The 18,642-nt window shown below is 42.8% G+C and overlaps 5 protein-coding genes across 5 annotated transcripts; 4 read left to right on the top strand and 1 right to left on the bottom strand.

The window, feature by feature from the left end:
* Positions 1 to 716: 716 nt before the first annotated feature.
* CH63R_02567 (uncharacterized protein) lies at positions 717 to 908 on the top strand (the record flags this gene model as incomplete). The annotated part of the gene is made up of 1 exon (XM_018297542.1): positions 717 to 908. The coding sequence occupies one exon, from the start codon at positions 717 to 719 to the stop codon at positions 906 to 908; it is 192 nt and encodes a 63-aa protein (XP_018162358.1).
* Positions 909 to 3,397: 2,489 nt separating this feature from the next.
* CH63R_02568 (C6 zinc finger domain-containing protein) lies at positions 3,398 to 5,413 on the top strand (the record flags this gene model as incomplete). Its single annotated transcript, XM_018297543.1, has 4 exons — positions 3,398 to 3,457; positions 3,610 to 4,329; positions 4,416 to 4,556; positions 4,607 to 5,413. 4 exons carry the CDS (start codon positions 3,398 to 3,400, stop codon positions 5,411 to 5,413), a joined length of 1,728 nt encoding a protein of 575 aa, XP_018162359.1.
* A 1,134-nt stretch (positions 5,414 to 6,547) lies between these two features.
* On the top strand, positions 6,548 to 7,810 carry CH63R_02569 (Nuclear protein Ataxin-7; the record flags this gene model as incomplete). Its single annotated transcript, XM_018297544.1, has 3 exons — positions 6,548 to 7,112; positions 7,167 to 7,343; positions 7,401 to 7,810. 3 exons carry the CDS (start codon positions 6,548 to 6,550, stop codon positions 7,808 to 7,810), a joined length of 1,152 nt encoding a protein of 383 aa, XP_018162360.1.
* Positions 7,811 to 8,898: 1,088 nt separating this feature from the next.
* Positions 8,899 to 10,014, top strand: CH63R_02570 (Peroxisomal adenine nucleotide transporter 1; the record flags this gene model as incomplete). The annotated part of the gene is made up of 1 exon (XM_018297545.1): positions 8,899 to 10,014. One exon carries the CDS (start codon positions 8,899 to 8,901, stop codon positions 10,012 to 10,014), a length of 1,116 nt encoding a protein of 371 aa, XP_018162361.1.
* An 87-nt stretch (positions 10,015 to 10,101) lies between these two features.
* CH63R_02571 (Nitric oxide synthase-interacting protein-like protein) lies at positions 10,102 to 11,298 on the bottom strand (the record flags this gene model as incomplete). The annotated part of the gene is made up of 3 exons (XM_018297546.1): positions 10,102 to 10,632; positions 10,699 to 11,234; positions 11,289 to 11,298. The coding sequence occupies 3 exons, from the start codon at positions 11,296 to 11,298 to the stop codon at positions 10,102 to 10,104; spliced, it is 1,077 nt and encodes a 358-aa protein (XP_018162362.1).
* Positions 11,299 to 18,642: the final 7,344 nt, after the last annotated feature.

Genomic DNA, 18,642 nt, shown 5'->3' on the forward strand with positions numbered 1-18,642 from the left:
TCCTTGTGGGGCGCGAGCCCCGATGGCTGTCATTTCTGGGCAGCCACCAGTGTTTAACCATAGTTGGGGGACACTGTCGTTAAAACGTTGGTGGGACCTTGCGAATCTGTATGCCAGTGTGGTTGCAGCGACGCCCGACTGAAGCAGCTAGCCAAATGTGACCCTTTCGAGCTGCGTGTAAGTCCTAGCCAATACAAAGCCCCTGCTTAGGATTGGGTCAGGGGACCACCAACGACTAGAACGCTGCGGGTGACAAGGTATTCAGTACTAGTACGGAAGTGTTGTGGCAATTGTGCAATCGTCCAGGAAGCCGAATACCGCTAATCGGCATGTTTCGGTGCCGATGCGAGCAAGTGCTGGGTCGTTCCAGACCGCAGCGGCGGGCAGAGAGATATTGAGGAGAGAAGACATCATATCCTCAATGGCAGAACGCAGGTGTGTCTCAGCCGCCCCACCGCGGCCGTTTGTTGGCTTGAATCCGCTATGTATCTAGCAGAATGCGTTCTGCCCGTGGTTCTGGGCGAGCCTCTCGCGGGGAGGGCTCTGGGGGCTCCATTAGTATACGGGGAGTCGGAGACTTTAGGTAGCTAGGGTACCACAAATTCCAGATGCTGGGACTTGAGCCGGGGGGAGGGGGGCAGTTTTCACCGTTGATTGGCACTCGGGGCGAGATTTCGATGGCCCGGCGGGAATAGCAACCGTTTCTTGTTCAAGCAATGGCCCTGGCGCTGGGCTCGGGGGCCCAGAACTACAAGTGCGATGCCGCCCGACTGTCGCGGGACGGGCTTATCCCAGACCTGGTTTGTGTCTTTCTTGACTTCCTCTTCTTATTCCTGATGACGGTGATGGTGGCGATGGCCTGTCCTGGTACGCAGGTCGAAAGCGAGTTGAGAGGGGCCGAGGGTTAGATGCAACTCGCTGTGTGTTGGACCTTCTGTCTTTTTTCTTCCGGGTTGATGATCACTCCTTATTCGTACCACGGAGTACTCAATACTGTCGTTGAAATGTGTCTACGGCCCAGAGTACTGAAGCATGGACGGACCTATGCAATGCAGATCACGGCATGAGGCTTAACCTTTGAGCGAAACACTGACCGAACTGTTTTTTTGGCATCCTACCAGCAACAATACAACTCGTGGCGGCGGCTTTAGGCTCGATCATACTAGTCCCGCTACCATCATTCAAGCTTTACATGTCAGATGGTAGAGCTTACCACACAAAATGCACTATGTAGGTACCGAGAGATAGACGGCTGCTCTCGCTGTACAACGGAAAAAAAATATATGCGGATTAGCGAATGTTTCCGCATTAACCTAGGTACCCAGGCAGGGACAGGCTGACACTTGTACCTATTGCTCGTAGTGGGAGGGGAGAGTGTCATGCACATGTCACTCAGTGGATATACAGGGTGCAAGATGCCTGTGCCGTTACGGCGAGGTGCTTTCCAGCGATCCATACGCAGAACAACAGAAACAGCCAAAGGCTTGTTCGTGCCCACGTTTGACACGTTTAAACATGCGTGAAGTCCGAGAGTCAGACGCAATGCCGCCATTCGCCACTAGCCTCATTGCCGTTTGTTAAGGGGAGCCTCTCCTACTAGGGCATCTATTAGATTAGCAAAGGTAACTATAATAGGTTAATTGTGCGTATATTAAGTGCAATGTGTATAACTATTCTTATATACTGCAGCTGCACTCTACTGCCTAACTAAGCCTTTAGTAACCCCTTTCTAGGCGCCTAAGGCTACTATAAAGGCTACTACCTAGAATAAAGTCTACAGTAGGCTCTTTATTGCTACTAAGTAGCTAGCTATACAGACTAATAAGTTCTATATCTAATGCTCTTTATAGTACTCTTTATATAGAGGAAAAATAGTATAAAGATTAAAGAGGTAGAAAGAAGAAAAAGTAGCTAACTTACTATATTAGCTATCTTACTATATAAGTATATTAGTTAGAGTCTATAAAATTTTAGTATAGAGAGAAGTAGGTACTTATTACTTATTAAAATAGAATGTCTTATTAATAATCTCTTTAGTAGTAGTATAGTAAAAATAATAATATTTCTTCAACCTAATCTACCTATACAATGTAGTAATAGCATGCTACAGGCGCTAGCCTAGGTACTTAGTACTTAGACAGTGGGTAATACTAGGCCTACCTAAGATAGGTAGGTAGGTAGCTGAGATGGGCGAAGTTTGAGGCGGGCTTCGATGACAGATCCCGCTGCACTTTCCCGGGGCTTTCCCCAAGTCCGAGCTGTGTTTGAAAGCATCCGTGCCTAGGTGGGAAAGTTCAGTCCCATGATCGTCGTCCTCATCTTCCTCTCCTCCTCCTCCTCCTTCTGCCCCATCATCATCCCCATCTGTCTACCTAAGGAAAGGCACAAACGCCTTGTATCGCACTACTATCCAACTGCGAATTACCTAGAGCAACTTTCCTCTAAACGCCCAGCCGCGTCTCGCCGGAACATTACAGGACTGAACGTGCAGTCAACCAACTAACTGTACGCCTCGCTCTTGTGGAATTCCTACATTACTTTTCCATCGTCCGTGCCTTCCGTTGCATTTGCCTTTCTCATCCACCTTACCCAGGTCGCCGTCCACCGCACCTCCAACTACGTGGTCTCAGCCCAGGTAGGCAACTAACAGCAAGACAAGCTAACGACACTTGGAACGAGACATTCCACCACCATTCTATACTATAGAGTCTGGGGCCTCAAATCAACGGACCCCCCGTCCTTCTATCCGCCGGCTCTCCAGCCTGTCTCACAGTCCCATTGAACGACTCAGTCGCTTTGTCCCACCCCGGCCCTTAGTGTCATTTGGATCCGCGACGGGAGCTTCCACGCCCGCGCCCCCTCCCTTTCACCCAGTCACCAAACTCAACTTCCCTCTTCATCCCGTCCCGTCCTTTTCCCTTTTTTTTTTTTTTTTTTTGGTCTGGAAACGATTGCGAACCTCGACTTGGCAACTCTGCTCCGCACGCCCCCTCCCATGACGAACGAGTAAGGATACCTCGCAGTAAACTGCCGTCACCCATCCTCTTTCGCCCCCAGAAGTTGTTGCGGCGTCCCCATCAATCCAACGTTTTCACTCCCGTCGGTTCGACCATCAATAGCATCTTGCCTATCTCTTCTCAAATTACAACCGCAGACACATCGGCAGCATCCAGTACCGTTCTACTGCGTCCTCCGTCTGTCCCATTGTCCTTTCGCCAGGTTGAGCACTCGCATGACAACCCGCTTCCTCTCTTAAGACTGGTGATGGACCGTACGCCCCAACGGCTATCGTACCGGTAGTTAGCATCCGAAAGACGTTGTCAACCTCAAGCATCAGTCTACTTCCCTGGGTTCTCGAAGAAAAGAAGGCCATCTCTTGCGACCCCCTAACTCGAGAATGGTCTATTGTGGTAAGGCCTCCCAGGGCTGCCAGAATTGCCGAACCCGTCGCATCAAGGTATGTAGCAGCACACTCAACTAGTCGCTCTATCCTATTCCGAAGCAAACCCTACCCGTGTTACTCTGCTTGGTGGTCCTTCTTCTTCTACTTTTCCTTCGCTCTACCAACGGGCTAAGGTGGTTTCCGATTAATAATGTGCTCCGTTATAGTGCGACAAAGTGAAACCCGAATGCTCACAATGCATCCGCGTGGGCAAAAGATGCCCTGGCTACCGAGACCAACTCTCGCTTATGTTCCGCGATGAAAGCACCAAAGTTATCAAGAAAGCTCATGCCCAATGGGGTGTTTCTGAGAGCCCCGGGAATGGTCTCATTCAGGCTTCCGCATCAAATGCTCCATCGCCGCCTGCTTCGTCACCAGCTCACAGCCGGAAGAGTACGCCCAACAGCGTGAGGGCCGCATCACGACCGGGCGCCGTAGCCGCACTTTCGCCAGCCTCAAGCGTCGCATCGTTCTCGTCTCCTTCGTCAACACACCACTCGGCAGGATCTTCGTCCCCAATTCTGCTCCCGGTAGTCAAGCAAGAAAACCGCGAGTCGAGTCCGCCAACTTTGCACATCGGTCCCACCCTGGAGGAGCAAGGCGTACAGTTCTATGTCAATCGGTACCTCATAGGCCACCCTGACGAACCGAAATCCGGCCAAGACCTGGCCGCGGAAGGTTGGATATGGCACCCAGCAGTTCAGGACGTTATGTGTGCTGTAGGGCTGGCCGGGCTGTACAACTTGACTGGCAACATGGAAATGATGGCTACCGCACGAGAGAAGTACGGCTCGGCACTTCGAGAAACCGGAAAGCTTATTCGACCTCCACACACTCCCAGTATAGATGTGACGATGAGAGCCGTCGTCGCGCTGGCCATGTTTGAGGTCGGTTAGCGCCTGCCAGTAGCCTCTACGCTGTAGTCGCTGTTGCTGTTGCGTTTGTAGGCTAACATGAACCACTGGCTGCGTAGGTTGTCAAAGGAAGCCACCATTCCACCGGCACCGTTCACGCCCACGTCATGGGGGGAGCGGCTTTGATGAGAAGTTGGTGTCCTATGCCCAGCGCGCCCTTTGCAGGCTTCAGAGCACTGCTGCAGCTGTGCTATTCGATGGTAAGATGCGCCGCTTTTATCCTGCTGTTTAGGCCTGACTTATTTTGCAGTATATACCTCTTCACGTTGCGGGCATGCCGATGCCCCCAGATTTTTACGATTGGGTGTCGTACGGCTCGCAACTCCAGTTGCCTATCGACCGACCGTCCACCGACCTGGCAGTTTTGATTGCTCGCTTTGTCGAGACTTCGTCAATAATCCATCGCCATGTTATCAGTGATGGAAACCCAAAAACTGCCAGCGTGTTGCAACAATTACTTGATCTCGAGTCCGACTTGGCATCATGGGAGGCTGGGCTGGAAGGAGATTGGATATACGAGACCATCAACGCTACTCATCTCCCACCAAATGCGGTTTTCGAGGGCGAATATCATAAATACCATGACGTCTGGACAGCTCGCATCTGGAACTACTACCGATGGGCGCGAGTTCTGGTGAACCAGAACCTGCTGGATTTGACGAACAAAAGCCCAGTCTCCAGTCTATCACTAGTGTCGGCGGCCGCGCGCGACCATTACCTTGCGACTATTCGGAGGCTGGCAAGGGACACGCTTGTGAGCGCGCCGACGCACTGGCGACATCCGGCTCTCGATGGGCCGGCGCAGATAACAGTAGAAAGCCCCGGTGGTGGCGGAGCCGGATCAGCAGGACTGCCGGCATTGCTGTTTCATTTAAAGGTAGCGGGATGCGCTCCTGGAGTTCCGAAACAATACTGGGAATGGGCTTTGGGCGTCATTCAGACGATCTGGGGTGACATGGGCATGCTGCACGCGCGATCCATGATGGAGGCTATGCGGGCGCACGAGGACACTGTGCTCAGGTCCGGTGCAGCTGGAATTTTGGCATACGACTGGTAATTACTGGAGATAAGGGCCAATGGGGGAGCTGGCGCATTGGTGAATGGTTCTGGGTCGCTTTGGAAGGTTTCGTTACGGGCCCAAGATCCTGTGGTTCGGAGCAGCAGCTAGGTCATGGCTAGGTGATACCACCGGTTTTGGTGTTTTAGAGTTGCTTTAAAAACGGGCTGGACGGTGGTACTACGGAACAAGACGGTTGTTTTCGCAACCAAGTAAAACAATAAGGCACAATCAGCCTTGTCCGACGATCAACAGGACATAGACTAAGTTATACCAAGACAAGGGTGAATTGTAAGTCTGACTACGGGTACATTGACATTGGAAGAGACATTGAAAGGAAGAAGAAAGCTATGTGTAATGAATGTGTGCTTTGTGTTGCTAGTCGAGTTGGATTGAGTGCCAGTGTCGCCTACATCACCAAGTAATAGCGCTAGCCCCCATGTCTCGGCAACGATGAATCTGATACTGGGACAGTGCGCAGTGCGCGTAGATCATGGTATGGTACAGTACAGGGTGTAAGTGGGCCTATGGGCATTCAGCTGTGGAGACTGGCGGCTTCAACGCGTGACTCCAACCACTGTCCTCCCCCAAGCTAACAGGCAACGACAATCAACGGCCACTCTCCAACAGAGCCGAACCCAGGGCTCGGCGCATCGACAATCATCAGTAACTGTCCCCGATGACATATACCGAGTACGGCGCAATCACGCTGCCATGAAGTGACTTCTCCGGCAGAGATCAATAGCCGGACTTGGACACCTTGCACGTCTCCGTCACTGAACGGCCCTTTGCCATATACCAACACTAGAGGGAAGCCCTGCTCTATCGACATCGCGACCAACCCAGTCACGAGACCATCACGGTTGTTGGACGTAGCATACGTTACGCACGATGGCCGCGGTTTCGGATCCCAAGAAGAGTAATACACGCTTATCTCACTCCATCTGTTCATGTGTGCTGGTGCTGATTCGTGAATGCGCAACTAGGCGACGAGCAGACAATCAAGGTCGCGTCGAAGAAGGACCCCAAGAACAAACCAGATGGTCCTATCAAACTCAAGAAGCCGGCACCTAAGTATAACAAACCTGGGAACTGGAGAGAAGGAAGCATCGTTGAAGGTGAGGCCCTATCAATATGACCTTTGGTGGACCGACTGACCGTCGTGGCGTCACACCAGAAGACAAGAAGCCCAAAAAGGACGATTCCCCAACGATTTCTGTTGCTTCTCCAGGGCCGGTCGTCAACCCCCTCGATGACAGCGCACGCGAAGCTTTCGCGACCGGTCGACCCCTCGAAGACACACCCGATTTGCAACAATGCAAGCACTGCAAGAAGAGTATCCTCAAGACAGCTGCCAAGGCCCACATCGCACAATGCCTTAAATTGAAGAAGGAGAAGGCTCAGCGCAAGAAAGAGGCGAGAGAAGCCCGTGAGCGAGCCAAAGAAGCTGCGCGCGAAGAAGAAGCCAGGAAAGCAGACGAGGATGCGGATGGGAAGGGAGAGGACGATAGCGATGGTGAAGAGGACGGAGCGGAAAAGAAGGCTACCGGTAGCAAGACAACAAAGAAGGCCGCGGGTAAGAAAACCGATGGAGATACCAGCAAAGGAAAGAAGCGCAAGGCGGATGGTGATGCCGAAAAAGGACCCAAGCAAAAGAAAAAGAAGGAGGAGCCTAAGCCAAAGGCTCCTAAACCGAAGGGTAGGCGCCACCTGCATTTTAATGTGGCATACCGATATGCTAATGGAGGTACAGGTCCTGTGGATGTCGAACGGCAGTGTGGTGTCCTGTTACCCAATGGGCAGCCATGTGCAAGGTCACTCACTTGCAAGAGTCATAGCATGGGAGCAAAACGTGCCGTCGCAGGAAGATCTCTGCCTTATGACATGCTTCTTGCGGCATACCAGAAGAAGAACCAGGCCAAACAGCAAAGTATGTGGCGCACAATGGCATCCCTGAAAGTCGCTTCAGATACTAATGTTTCCGCAGAGGCCGCACTCGACGCCAACGCCCCGTTGGAAGACGAAGACGAGGCCAACGCCGGGCCAGTGGACTCGGACGAGGAGACGGCTGCTGTTATGAGTGCTCTGGCGCATTGGAACCCACAACCCGTAGTACCGCAGCCACTCCTTAACCCAATCAAGAGACAGTATCAGCTGGCGCGCCTTCATGAGCAGCTGCAGATGGCGACAAACGGCGGCCGAACAAATATTTTCAAAGTCAACGGTTTTGGCGTGCAGAAGCTGCCGTATGGTCACCCAGGCCTCATGGACACGGAAGACGCACCTGGCGAGCTCGACACGGCGGATCTGAACTTTGGAGGTGCTCGCCGATCTTCGAGCTTCAGCATGCAAAGCCAACCACCGCAGCGACGGCCATCGGTGACGAGCAGAGCATAACTCGGCAGACCCCGGGTTATGAGGAAGAGACAATCCGCTAGTAGATTGTTTGTGCATAAAACCGGGTGGTATAACGAGGCTTATATGAGGGCATTGGGTTATGGGCTAGTGCATTTTGATGAGAGGGGGAGAGGTAGGCGTTAAGTTACCTCCCCCCCCGTCTTTTTCTTTATGGTGGCATGTATACCAACAACTGATTGCGACTGGAAACACGGCCAAAGAATTTCTTGGGTTTGTCTTCTTCTTTTTCTTCAAAGCAGCGGCGTTTGGGGATCCCTACGTCCATGGGTATCGGTTGCTCAGAGTCAGGCATGGTTGCGGAAAGCGAATATGTATATTCAAGATGGGTTTTGGGCGTGCACTTTAAGATTGGTAGTCGAGGGCCCACACGGCGTATATCATCTGGCACCATTGCCGGTATTGAAGGTAGCCCGTCTCAGAGACACCTGGTGGTGGGAAATTGACATGTGGACTTCAGTGGGCCAGCGATTCATCTGCTTTACACAACTTGAGAAGCCAACACCAAAGTCAGTCAAGCGCCCGATTGGGCTCGAATCGGCGAAGGCAACCAGCCCCCCCGACAAAATCAACCCGACGAGAAGCTATCGTTGCCGGATGAGCTTGTGGGTCCTTCTCCCACGCTTTACCCCGGCTGCGGAATAGCGCCGTTTAGAGGCGCGCGACGATGACGTCGTTGCGTTCTTACCCCGGATCTTGTGCCCATCATTGACAACGCACCGCCCGCCCGGCAACTGCGCCAAGCTGACCTCGGCACTGCAGACTAATTCCCTCCGCCATAAAGTGGGAGCACACTGAAGTCTCGCCTAGCGGCTCTTTCGATCATCCTCTCATCACATGTTACCGCTACATAGCGAGATCACTGCATCGCACTACAATACGCTCGGGAGAGCTTCGTGCGCTCCGTACGAGCACTGTATCCTTTGTCTCTCAACCGATCCCTCGTCCTCTTTCACCCACATCACGACCCTGATCACAAGACCCGACTGGTTCCGAAAATTGCGCGTGGCCGTATTCCGACACAATCTTTCTCGAAGACCTTGCATTGTTATATCAGTAAACTCCTCACTATGCCACCTGCTGGGGTACTCGAGGCCCTCGGCCACGCTCTTGCCGGCGCGACCGGCACGGCCTTCTCGACAACTACAGTCTATCCCCTTGACCTCGTCACCACGCGCCTCAAGGTGCAGCGCCAGTTACGGAGGGAGGATGCCATCTCCGAAAAAGACCAGTATCGCGGCGTCTTCCACGCGTTGAAAGCCATTTCGTCACAAGAAGGCGGTGTATCGGCTCTTTACACAGGCCTCGCACAGGATATATTCAAATCCATTGCAGATTCGTTCCTCTTCTTCCTGTTTTACCAGTATTTTCGGGACGCTCGCCGCCGTTCTCGCGGCAGGAGGCTGCCGGTTATCGATGAGCTGGCGGTCGGCGCGTTAGCGGGCGCTTGCTCGAGAGCTTGCACGACGCCCATCGCAAACGTGGTTGCGAGAAAGCAGACGTCGGCTATGTTTGGAGGCAACACTGACGGCGAGGACGCGTCCGTCTGGAGAATCCTATCTTCTATTGGCGCCGAGAACGGCATAGCTGGGCTCTGGGCTGGGTATTCCGCTTCTTTGCTGTTAACGATCAATCCCAGCATAACCTTTTTCCTGAACGAACAAATGGGGAAGACGCTTCTCCCAGATTCGGACGAAACCTCGCGTAATCCACAAACAACATTCCTGCTCGCTGCCGCCAGCAAGTCTGTTGCTACCATCATCAGCTACCCCCTGCAGACTGCCAGAGCCAGGCTTCAAATGCAGGGGTCTGGCAACGCTTCGCCGCGGAGGAGCACCGACACCCTGGAGGGATCAACTAGTTCGGAGTCCAGCAATGAGTCTCAAACTCACACTTCCATAGAGGCAAAGGGTGGCGCCCTGAGCAAGCTGAAGAAGATGGCCGACGGTAGCGTGATCGCCATTGTTCTATCCATCGCAAGGACCGAGGGACTGTCGGCATTATATGCTGGTCTCCAGGGCGAAGTGCTCAAGAGCTTCTTCACCCATGGCCTAACTATGGTGTCGAAAGGCATCATCCACAAGTTCATAATCCGCTTGGGCATTCTCCTGTTGTCCTTGTCACGAGGGCAGTCGCGCAAGGCCAGGTTACAGCGCCTCCGCCAGGTGTTCCTCAGGCTTCGATGAAATCCCAACTATATCTTGTTTTGCTGGATGCGACCCCTGCCTCTCTCCATTGCGCAAAGTGGGCAGCCACCGAGAGGACCACACAAATCAGCACTGAAAGGCGACGCCGCTTTTCTCCACCTTACTTGCGCCCCTAGCGGAGAACCCTGTGCCTTCAGATCTGAGCTCGATCAGTCCGACAAACTCCTGTTTTCGCTGCTTCTGCTTGCCATCCGAGCGGCCCGCCGTCAGTCGGGCATCACAGACGTAACAAGCGTTCTCTTGCGGTGAAGAGTCATCGCCCTTCGCAGTAGTCATAAACTTTACAGCACAGCTTCGGCAGATGACGTGTCCGCACTTCTCAGCCAGCAGAGGACGTGACGCGTTACCAAGCGTCTTCACGCACGAGGGACAAATGCGCCTGTTGCTGTTTGTCTTGGGATCGAGCTCTTCCTTGAAGTTGAGGGTGATCAGGGACTTCAGGGAGTAATGATGCGGCGAGTTATCCGGCGACGCCGGGCAGACAGGCGCAAGCTTAATCTTTTTGGGAGCTGTTGTCGCGGCTGCCGCTTTACGAGCTGCTTCGGCATCGGGTGTTTGAGACGGTGTCCAGAAAGAAGGCAGTTTCTCCTTGGATGCCTGAAAGATGGTTAGAATCGTTGCTATCGTACACAAGAGAGGGCACGTTAGCAAACAAAAACTCACTCTTTCCTCGTCGATCGACTTCTGCGCCTTGGCGCGATCTTCCTTTGCGATTTTCTCTAGCTCGTCATGATCCAAAATGAATTTTCTCTTGGTGCCCTGCTTCATGGGAACATTGATATCGGTTCCCATCGTAACATCTTCTCTTGATGCAAGCCCAGACGGGGTCAGTGATGTTACGGATGACGACGGGTCTAGTCCCGCTTGAATCTTTTCGAATTCCTTTACGGCGCGTTCCTGAGCCTCGGCGTCTTGACGGGCCTGGGCGTCCAGGATTTCTTGCTCCGCCTTGTCTCGTGCTCGCTCTACGCGCTTGATCTCCTTCTTCTGTGCGAGGAGGTTGGCCACCGCACACTCACGGCAAAATACATCGCCATGGTTGCACGATACAGGTTCTCTGGCGATTTCAAGACAGAGATAGCAAGAACCAAAGGGGAGGAAGGAGTCGCGAGACAGGCGCGCCGAGGTCGAGGCCCACGCAGCCTTAGCCATGTCACGCTCGTATGAGGTGAAGACACTGCGGGACGTGTTTCGTTTGCCTGAGACTCGTTAGGGTGGTATACATGGAGCTTGATTGCGACGTTTGAGCTTACTGTGCGCCATATTTGCAGTCGGTATTGCTGGCCGCCAATCAACCTTGTCGAGGATTTGGGTTGATGTTTGAAAATATATGCGGTATCACCTAAGAAATAATGCCGTATAGTGAGTTCAGTTTGCGGTTGGACAGATCATAATTCTATGTACAAGCAGGCGAGAGGAAGTAAGAGGTCGGGTGGATGTCAAAGCCTGGAAGCAGATTGTGAGGAGCAAGGGTAGTTAGTCGAGTGCCTCCACGCTTAAGGCAAAGCGGAAAGAAGCTCCGGAGCAACAGGGGTCGACGCCACCCACAATGGAATATGCATCTACAGTCCGTTGCATTAGCAGCATTTATAATTAAATAATGCATCCGTGCGTAAGGGTAAAATACATACTATTACAAATTTACTACTTTTTTGCTAGTAGAATTACAAATTACAGAATTATTAATATTAAAATACTCTTATATTACTATTACTATTACTATTACTTACTACTTAAAGTAAAGCTATTTAGACTCTATATAAATTACTCTTTAGTACTAATTACTAATTTAATTACTATAGGGGTTTCTCCCCTATTATTACTATATACAATTTAATACTCTCTTATAGAGGAGAGGGATAATTAGCTTATAAAGCTTATAAAGCTTATAATACTTATAATACTCTTATTCTTATTATTTCTATTATTTTTATTACTACTACTAGTTAATTAGACTAAATATTAAATGAATTAAATATAATATAAATAATAGTACTAATACTAAATAAGAATAAGTAGAGGAAGATAGTTTAAGTATTAATATTAATAAAGAAGATAAATAAGGAAGTAGCTATTTAAATAGAATACTCTATTTAGACTATAAGATAGTAGTAATATTAATATTAAGTAATTAAGTAAGTAAAGAAATACTCTATTATAAAGTATAATTAAATAAAGCTAGAGATTTAGTAATTATATAAGCTATTAGAGCTTTTAGTATATTATAATAATTTTACTTTTAATAAGATATTAAATTTCCTATTTAAATAGTTTAGTATAATTATTTATAAGTTAACTCTTAGCTAGTAACTTTAAGTAGCTAAATAAATATTAAAAAAGATTTATTTAATTACTATTTAATAAAATAAAAATTTTTAATGCACTTAATTATATTATATATAGTAGTATAGCCTACAGTAGTTTATATTTATTAATAAGTCTAGTATTAATAAGTATATAAGTGCGCAAAGAATAAAATAAGTACTAAAAAGTCTTATAGCTTATTAAATAACTATACTTAAATAAGAGTAATAGTATTAAATTTTACTAGCTCTTACTCTTAATAGTATTATTAACATTATAATATACTTAGGAATAATAAATAGTAATAGCTTCTTTGCATAAATAATATAGGGTCTATTACTAAAGTATAATACTTTTCCTATACTAAGATTAGTTATTATAATAAATAATGCAAGTTTTTATTATTAATAAAATATTAAGGAAGCCTATAATACTACTAGTATTATTCTTAAGTTTCTCCCTTTATACTTACTAGACTTTAATTTAATTAAGGAGTTTTTTAGTAACTTAAAGAGGCTATTTTAAAGGTAATACCCTATATAGAACTAGAATAAGGCTAATAATTAAGACTTTAAAGACTTATTAGTAGACTGTATAGTAGAAGTTAAATAAGGAATAAAGTAAATAGAAGGCTACTTTTACTACTCCTTTATTAACTTTAAGAGTATAGAAAGAATTTTTAATAATTTTAAATAAGAATAGGGCAGAAGAGATAAGATAGGATATCTTATATAAGAATAAGATAAGGTGTAGGCAGAAAGGTTGTATATTGCTTGTATGCATCAGGTCTAAAGTCTAAGGTAAAATAGAAGGGAAATTCCCTTTATTTATACTTCTTGCCTAAGGGATAAAATCCTAGATTATTAATCTATATTATTACATGTTATTATAGGTTATTATATGTAAAAATACGCTTATAGTATAGTGTATTTATCTGGTATGAAGGGTTGAAGTCCTTGGTATGAAGGGTTGGACTGGAATGCCTTACTAGTCTATATGTAGACTAGTATGCCTGTAAATCCTTATATACAAGGTATACAGATAAATAATACACTAATCTATAGCTAAAATTATAAGGATTCTAAATATAAAAACCGTTTACTTATATCTCTTTTAGTTATAGAGATATATGCAATTAAGCATATAGGTATTTTTATTAATAAGCTTCTTTATTCTTAGTTACCCCCTTAAGGTTACTATAGTTTTATAGAAAGCTTACATTATATTATATAGGTTATAAGAGATAAAGTCAGTTATAGGATAAAAAACTCTTTTTAAGAAGAGAAAAGTCCTATTATAGTAAAAAAAAAAAAAAAAAAAAAAACTCTTTATAAGAGAAAAATAGTTATATAGTAGTATTTTATAAGTTAAAAAACTCTATATTTAGAGAAAAAGTATATAAGGGGAAACCTAATAGAACTTAATAGTATAGTACATATATAGTAGTATTTCTAGAATTTTTCTTTCTAGGGTACTTAGGAATTTCTTTCCAGGGTACTTAGGAAATTCTTTCCAGAGTGCTTAGGAATTTCTAAGTAAGTTATTTTCCTTTATATAGGTTGTTACTATATATACTAGGTTTTCTAGTTCTTTTAATTTATTTATTTTTATATCTTTATTATCTTTAGGTAAAAACCCCTTATTATTAAGGTTTATAGTCTCCTTAAAGTATCTTATTACTTCTATATTTACAGGCTTAGTAAATATATCTGCTATATTATTTCTAGTATGTACGTGAAATAAAGAGACGTTATTATTATATATATTAAATCTAGAAAAATGGTATTTTATGTCTATATGCTTAGCCTTTTTATGTAGCTCTGGATTTTCTGCAACTCTTTGTGCTGCTTCATTATCTATTAATATAATAGGTTTATTAAGAGTAAAAGGAAGCTTTAATTCCTTATAAATATAGTTATAAGAATTATATAGATATAGAGCTTCTTTTACTGCTTCTGTTAAAGCCATATATTCAGCCTCACAGGTAGATAATGCTATAGTTTTCTGTTTTATAGAGTTCCAGCTTATAGGGTTATAATAACCAAAGTTAAATATATAACCAGAAGTAGACATTCTATCGTCTAAATCTCCAGCCCAGTTAGAATCTGTAAAACCTATTATCTGTAGGTCTATATTACAGTTAATAACTAATCCAAGGCTAGGATATTTATTTAAATATCCCCATATATAATCTAGAGCTAAAAAGTGCTCCTGTGAAGGATTACTCATATATCTAGCACATAGATTAACAGGGTAGGTTATGTCTGGTCTAGTTTTTAAGCTAGCATATAATAAGGATCCTATCTGTTGTTGATAGGTTTTTATTTCCTCTGTAGAAGCCTGGTTATTATTTTTCCTTAATTTTAAATTAGGATTAACAGGGCTATCTCTAAAAGGTATATCCTTTTTATTATATTTTTCTAGTATTTTTAATATATAACTAGTCTGGTGTATATTTAAGATCTTACTCTTATTATCTATAATTATTTCATTTCCTAAAAACCTTTTAGGTATACCTAAGTCTTTTATAATTAAGTCTTTATTAACAGACTTATAGAAGTAATCTACTTCTTTATCTGTAGGTGTTACTAGTATCATATCATCTACGTGGCATATTAACACCGCTTTTATATTATTATTATTAGCTATAAAAATCCCTTCATCATAAGGAGATTCTTTAAAGCCTATTTTACTTATAATAGATCTTAAAAATTTATACCAGAGTCTAGGGCTCTGTTTTAATCCATATAAAGCCTTTTTAAGCTTACAGTATAGCGTTTTATTAGGATTAATATTATTATAGTTATATTCTAGGGTATTAGTTTTATTATTATATATAAAACCAGTAGGTAACTGAACCCATAATTCCTTATCTACGTCAGCATGGCAGAAGGCATTAGATATATCAAATTGCCTACTTTTCCAGCCTAGTTTTATAGCTATTATTAATATAGCTTTATAATTTTCAGGCTTACAAGTAGTAGAAAAGGTCTCTAGGTAATCTATACCTATATATTGATTAAAACCTTGTACTACCCACCTTGCCTTATAGATAAGATTATTATTTATATCTTCTTTATTATTATATACCCATCTACCCCCTAAGGGTTTTATTCCTTTTGGAAGGGTAGTTATTATCCAAGTTTTTAGATTATCAAGGTTATTTATCTCTTTTACCATAGCTTGAATCCATTTAATAGCATTATTTGATGCTATTGCCTGTTTATAAGTAGAAGGGACATTTAATACACTTATAGATAGTATAAAGGTTGCCTTTTTAAATCTATTATTATTATTATCCTTATTATTTATAGTGGTAAGTATAGATTTAATATGTGGGAAGTCTTTTATAGTTATAAGAGCTCTTTCTTGATCTGCTACCCATTTATAGTCTTGAAGGTCCTTTTTATTTAGCTTAGGAATTTCTATTATTATCTTGGATTTTTTATTATTTATACTAGTACTGGTTTTACTAGTATTATTATTATTATTATTATTATTTTCTTCTTCTAAAGTAGGATTCAAGTCTTTTAATCCACTTATATTATTTCCACGTAGTATATTACTATTATTAATAGTATTATTATTAATATTAGTATTATTATCTTTAGAAGGTAGGAATTGATTTTCTAGAATTATTATATCTCGGGTCCAGTAGGTTCTTTTCTTCTGAAAATCATAGACCTTATATATATTAGCCTTACTATTTAAGACTATAGCCTTAATAGCTTTATTATCTAGTTTCTTTATTTTAGGATCTTGATTTTTATAATAGCAGATAGATCCAAAAGTAACTATATTATCTATATTAGGCTTTTCCTTATTAACTATTTCATAAGGAGTTTTATAATTTATAGCCTTATGAGGGGTTATATTATAAAGGTCTACTGCAGTTAAAGCAGCTTCACCCCATAGGTATAAAGGAAGGTTAGCTTTTAATAATAAAGCTCTTATTTTATTAGTTATAGTCCTTATAACCCTTTCTATTATACCATTAGGTTCATGTGTATAAGGGACCTTTATATTATGTTCTATACCTTTAATTATATAGGTATAGTTAATAAGGTTATTATTAAACTCAGATCCACCATCTGTATCAAAGTTTATTATATTATTATTATTAATATGTTTTTTATTTATATATTTTAATACAGCAGTATTAACCTCTTCTTTTTCTTTAGTTTTAAGAAGAGTTATAGAGGCTTCTCTAGAAGATCTTTCTAGGAATATAATAAACCATCTATATTTATTATAAGTAGGAGGAGTTATTGGACCACATAGATCAGAAGCTACTTTTTCAAGGTATTTGTAATCCTTATTGTAGTTATCTGATTTTTTATTAACCTTTGTAGTAAAATTTGCCTTAAGACAGGTATCACAGTTATATTCTAAAGGTATAGGTATTTTATCCTTTAGATTAGTATTATCTTCTAAGGCTTTTATTACTTTAGGATTCACATGTCCAAGTCTATTATGCCATTTAATATAAGTATTAATATCTGTATTTTTAACCTTATTAAAGGTGTATTTCTTCCTATTTATATTACTAGTTTTAATAGTATTAATATAGTTGTTATTTTCAATCTCTATAGAATTAATCTCTTTATAGGTAAGGGTTTTTATATTAAGGTAATATAAGTTATCCTTAAGTACCCCCTTACAAAGGGTCTTATTATCCTTTGTATTTATTAAGGTAACTGTTTTATTCCAAAATAGAGAAGCAATAAATAGCTTTCTAATACTATTTTGACTTAGAAGATTAATTCCAAGTTTAGGCATATAGAAACAGTCCTTTAATATATAAATATTATTATTATTAGGAAATTGTATAGCGATATCTCCTATAAGGTTTATTTTTTGCTGTTTTGCTTCACCCCAGTTAACAGTTTTATTAACTGCTCTTGTTTTTATAAAAAGAGATTTATTATATATAATATTAACTGTTGCTGCAGTATCTAAGCAACAAATATTATTATTATCTACTATAGGCTTATCTATATTACCTATAGTATATATATTATTAGAAGAAGTATTATTAAGCGTTTTATAGGAGGATTTACTCACAACGTCTTCAAAATCTATAAGATCTTCTTCTTCGTCTTCTAGGGTACTTATTTCCCCTTTATCTAGATCCATAGCATCTATAGTTATATTTGCTATAGGATCTTCTTCATCATCAGAGGGTATTTCCTCTATTATAGCCCTTTTTGCTATAAGGGCTTTCTGTTTTCTATACAGTTGCTTTTTCTTAAGGTTATTCCTTTCCCTCTGTATTCTAACTATTTCTTCTGCATCTGCAGTAGTTATAGAGGGTTTTTTCCAGCCTTTTGGGGCTTTATTTGGATGAAGAAAATTGCAATCTGCAACCTGGTGACTTTTTAACTTGCAATAGGTACAGAAGAGTCCCTTTTGCTTTTTCCAGGGTTTTTTATTTATCCCTCTTTTAATAATATTATTTCTAATATTATTAGAGGTATAGAGGATATTAATAGGCTTTCTTTTTGCTTCATCTATTAGATTTGCAAATAGAGAGTCTAAAGTATAAGCCTCTGGATCCTTCCTTAAAGCTTGAGTTATATTGGTAATAAAACCTTCATAACTATCATCCAGGCTATTTAAAACCCATGCTATTATAACCTGATTAGGTAAAGCAATAGACTTTAAAGCTAGATTATCTGTAAGCTCTTTAACCTTATTAAGGTAGGCTTCCATAGAATCAAAGGATTCTAGAGAGGTATTAAAGAACTCCTTACAGGTAAGATATTCGTTGGTAAATCCTGTAGGTTCATATAGTCCCTTCAGTTTCTTCCAAGCTTCATAGCCTGTTATAGAGTCTTTTATAACCCTTAAAGGGTTATCCTCACAGAAAAGCTTTATATAAGCTAATACCTTCTGATCTGCTAATCTTTGGGTATTATTGGAAGGGGCTGATTCTAGGCTGGAGTTTATATCTTTACTTATAAGTAAAGCCTCAAACCTAGTTGCCCAGGTAGAGTAATTTAAGCTTCCAGATAGTCTAGGAATCGTAACCTTATCCATTTTATATAGATATATCCTTTTATATATAGATAAAAGAGATATAAGGAGGTATAGTATAGGTTCGGTTCGAAATCGATCGATTGCAAATCGAGGAAAGGTGATATTGAAAAAAGGGTTATATATTCAGATTAACCTTAAAAAGGCAGTTCGAATAGAGGTGGAAATAGTGTATTTCGACAAGTATAGGTAATGTTGAGAGTAGTTGAAATAAAGGTATTATAGGAAATCGTTCGTTCGGTATCGAAAGAGGGGTTTTTTAATAAA

This window comes from Colletotrichum higginsianum, chromosome 2 (assembly GCF_001672515.1).
Source record: "Colletotrichum higginsianum IMI 349063 chromosome 2, whole genome shotgun sequence".
Taxonomy (NCBI): domain Eukaryota; kingdom Fungi; phylum Ascomycota; class Sordariomycetes; order Glomerellales; family Glomerellaceae; genus Colletotrichum; species Colletotrichum higginsianum.